The following is a 4,372-nucleotide window of genomic DNA, read 5'->3' as shown; positions in this document are numbered from 1 at the left end:
TATAAGTCTTTGTTTTACTATGGTTGCAAATATAAAAAAAATTCTATATGTGACACGGCACCAGAGTTAAGTTAGGGTTTTTCAAAATGCTGACTCACCGAGCTCAAAAGGTTCGCCATCACTGCTATAGACATTCAAAAGGTTCCCATTGCTGATAAACGAGTAACTGAGAAAAAGAAGCACAGAACTTAGATGTTCTAAAGCAGGTTGTAAAGGAAAAACCAGATACTAATTTTGACTTGTTTCTATACGAGTCAGTTAACAGTTTGATGAACAGTTACTGAGCTCCTGCTGTGGGGGGGCGGGGGGGCGCTCAGGGCGACCCCCTGAGGGGTCTGCTGCCTGTTGTGCACATCCCCACGGGGCCTGTAGATTGAGCTCTTCGGGAAGGTCTGGTGCCCCTGGCACTGCACCCCTCTGTTGCCTGTGGGAGTTACTGTTGGTCACTGCATGCACCTGCCTCTGCCCTTCTCTCTGTGCCAGCGCAAGCACCAGCAGGGACAGCTGGAGCAGCCCCTGTCAGAAACAAAGAGGGTCAGGAATGTAATGGGTGGCACTCCACAGCCCGAGGACTGGGAGGTGGCCGAGTCTCAGAAAGGGCTTGGGAACTGTACCCCTGCTTCTCTCTCTGCTCCTCAGTCTTGATAGCAAACCATGGCCAATCCCAGTTCCAGTGATTGCAAGTTTCAATTCCAACAACATCACTTAACCAACTAGACTCTCTCCGTCTCAATTCCTGACTCACAGACAATGAAATAAGCTTGCTTCACATTGGGTCAGGTGACCCCTTGTGCTCGGGGCAGGGGTACGAAGGAGAGCAGGGCTGTCCAGGACTCATTTTTGGCCTATGGGTGGACCAGAGAGCGGGTCCCGAGAAGGGACATGTGGTGAGCTGAGTGGGAGCATTGACCTCTGTGTCCTACGCCCGCACCTCTCTTATTCCCCGGTGAGCACTTGCAATGCCTGGGCCAGGTAGTCCACACCACAGCTCTGCTGACCCATCGGGTAGGGTTTCATTTTCGTTGGAGGGTGGACTTATGCTTGTTAAATATCGAGAACTGCCTTTATTAAGTTAAATTGAGACCAGTCTTTGAAGCTGAACATTGGTTGGGCAGAGAACAGATCATAGAATTTGGCAAAAGTGCTACCTAATTGATTTACCCCCCCCCCCAAAAAAAGGTTGACTTTTGAATGTGGATAAATGCTTTAATTATAATTGTTACATCTACATTTGTAGACACCTGTCACTTAAGATCATTTGTTATTGTTTTCCCAAGCAGTTTTGTTGAGGTCTACACTAGATTTAAATTCTGATGGGCAAGGGCACGTGCATGGAGAAACCACCAGTTACTTTATTAGGGGAACAGTTTGGGTGATTGCACTTTTACTTTGAAAGTTTAATATAGTCCCCAGCTCTCTATCCCAGTTGCCAAATTCTCCAAGTCTCAGTGGTCGTTTGACTGACAACCGCTTAAGCATTTTCACTCTGAAACTGGCCCCTCGGTGCTCAGAGCACACTGGGAGGGACGCCATTGCAGGCGGAGTCTGGAATCTCTTCTCACTCTTTGCACTTTTTAGTTCTCGGAGTTTACAGCCACCGTTAACTTTTAACTTTATTCTCTTGGAACTTTTCCATTGATGTTTAAAAGGGCAGATCAAATGTGTTAATATACTCATGAATGAGAGAACATATCCATGAGGTCTTGAAATATTCTGAATAATATTTTCTTTCTTTTTAGCTGTCTCCGTTATGAGGTACAGCGCCTCTGCTTTTGGGTTTGCAGTAAGTAACCTGAAATGTACTTTTATGAAGTTGTGCACGTTTTTCCTGAGCCCACAGGTCTCACCTGGGCTCTCAAGGAGAGGGTGGTTAGCAGATGAGAGCTTTGCATGACAAGCACACCGTCTATGGAGATCGCTTCTAGGGGGATTAGCATTCAGCAGAAGTGAACTGCAAGGAAGCTGCATAATCCTGCAGAACAGAGAGGGGACCGCATTTCCCACAGCTGGTTGCGAGGGTGTTTTAGGGTGTTAGCCCTTTCCCCCCAAGGCTGTCAGGTGGACAATGGCACACGCGGGAGCGAAGGCTTTGCTGTGCAGGCCGAGGTGTGGGTGTCAGGGGCTGCTGCTGCTAGGATCAGCCCGCCTGCAGCCGGACCCAGGAAGCCTGACCCCCGCCTGCTTCCTCATGGGAGCTGCTGAGAGAAAACGGTTTCAGGTGTTTCACGGGCTGGGCATGCCGATCACTGGGTGGAGCTGCCCCACGTCCCCTCTGGGTGCTTGTAACTTTCCAGGTGAGAGGTGTCCTGTGGCACAGTGACTCCAGGAGAGCGCTTGTAAACACCCCTCCTGCGCAGCTGTGGGTTCCCTGTGCCTCAGGGTAGGTGTTCCTGCCCACAAACCCACTTCTTTCTTTTGTTGTGAAAACTTAAGGTTTTTGGGGTTGCAGACATTTTTAGAATCTTTAGAAGGAGTGCACTGTCCAGAAATACACACACACCACATACGTGCACACACAACACACAACACACATACACACACGCACATCACATTCTCACACAAAACATACACAACACACAAATGTGCACACACATATTCTCACTGTCGTTCTTACAGTGCTCTCTTCCTCTTCCTTCACCTCCCTCTCTCCTCCCTCACACCTTCACTCATTCATTCAAACAAAAGCACTGAATTGTATAGGCAATTTCAAAGTGTTTGCAGACAGCACAGGGCCCTTGGGTGACCACCCTCCCCCTGGCCCCCATGTAGAATAATCCCATTGAAAGCCAGAAACAGATTCCTCACCCCGAATATTGTACTTGGGTTACACAGTGAAATGCTGAGATGATCTTGCTTGCTGTGGGGAAACCAATTTCAGGGGTCAGACCCGTGTGATCCCCCATATCTGCAGAGTGCTGGCAGCCAGGCCCTGGGGGCAGACCCACCATGCCACGGAGCGTGTTTCCCAGGCCCGGGGAGCAGTGCGGAATCTGAGGAGGAGCTGGCGTGTGGGGTGCCCAGGCCCACTGTTGGCTCTGAGGTCACTTGCTCAGATGTTCTGAGTCACAGAATCATTGCTTTGTGTCTTCAGCCCTGTCCTGTTAACTCAGGAAAAGCACTAATGCCATGTCTCCTTCTCCTAGTTTGATGCCGTCCTCGATGTCCTGTCGTCGGCGATCGTCCTGTGGCGCTACAGCAACGCGGCCGCCGTGCACTCTGCCCACAGGGAGTACCTGTAAGTGCACTTCGCCTTCCTCCGGGCTGCAGCGCCCGTGCAGTGAGGCTGCAGCACAGCTTACCCTGCAGCTTTGGTCCCGGTGACAAGAATAAGGTCCCGATTTGCCTTTGAGAATGGCTGGCTGGTGTGATGTCAGCCATTTGATGGGCCCCTCTGCAGTGGTCAGCCCGATGGATGTCCTTTTATAATACTCTCTGCTTTTGAGTTTGGAGTGAACATTTGTGTGCTCATTTGTCTGTCTATCCATCCATCCATTTGTCCATCTGACCATCTTTCCATCCTCTTTCTCTTGTGTTATTGGATTCTTTGCTCCCTTGAATTGTCACGCTTTTGTCTTCTTTTCTGAGTACAATGAGTTCCCCAGGGTGATTTCCAGAAGACGTCTCGAGGGCATTATAACTTATTCTACTTGTCTGCCTAACGTCTTATCAGAGGATATTGCTTGCCTCAGTCTCCGTGTCCTGCGGGGGATAGTGTTGACTTTGAGGGATTTGTGTTTGTGGCCATAAAACGTGTGTCTTTCCCAGCTTCCATTTCTTTATCCCATTTGGAATCCTCAGGGCGACAACAGCACGGGTTCCAGAGTGAGCTTTCTTGGCTTTGAATCTCAGCTCCCCCACGTGTTACCGCTGTGACTGTGGGAAACTACTAACTGCCCTGTGCCTCCTTTCCTCATCCAGAAAAGCAGCAAAACAATACCTTCTTCATTAGGGTTATTGCGACAACTATATGAATGAGATATAATCATCATAGTATGGCACACGCACACACACACACGCACACATGCACATGCACACGCATGCACACACATGCACACGCATGCACGCATATATGCACACGCATGCACGCACACACACATACACTCACACGCTTTGGAACAATGCTTGGCATGTAGTTCAGTAAACCTTAGCTGCCACAATTATTAATTACTAGAGGCCCGGTGCACAAAAATTTGTGCACTTGGGGGGGAAGAGGGGGTCCCTCAGCCCGGCCTGTCCTCTCGCAGAGTCTGGGACCCCTTGGGAGATAACGACCTGCTGGCTTAGGCCTGCTCCTGGGTGGCAGAGGGCAGGCCCAATCCCTAGGTGCAGCCCCTGGTCGGGCTCAGAGCAGGGCCGATTGGGGAGTTGGGGC

The 4,372-nt window shown here is 50.1% G+C and overlaps 1 protein-coding gene across 1 annotated transcript in view; it reads left to right on the top strand.

The window, feature by feature from the left end:
* Positions 1–1,737: 1,737 nt before the first annotated feature.
* Positions 1,738–4,372, top strand: part of TMEM163 (transmembrane protein 163) — an 80,486-nt gene continuing 77,851 nt past the window's right edge. Inside the window, exons 1-2 of the mRNA XM_014541768.1 lie at positions 1,738–1,783; positions 3,144–3,235. Coding sequence (XP_014397254.1) covers positions 1,751–1,783; positions 3,144–3,235 — 125 coding nt within the window. The 5' untranslated portion in view covers positions 1,738–1,750. The remainder of the gene's footprint in view (positions 1,784–3,143; positions 3,236–4,372) is intronic.

The sequence above is a fragment of the Myotis brandtii genome, unplaced genomic scaffold (genome assembly GCF_000412655.1).
Source record: "Myotis brandtii unplaced genomic scaffold, ASM41265v1 scaffold278, whole genome shotgun sequence".
Taxonomy (NCBI): Eukaryota; Metazoa; Chordata; class Mammalia; order Chiroptera; family Vespertilionidae; genus Myotis; species Myotis brandtii.
This window is presented reverse-complemented; position numbering and strand designations above follow the sequence as displayed.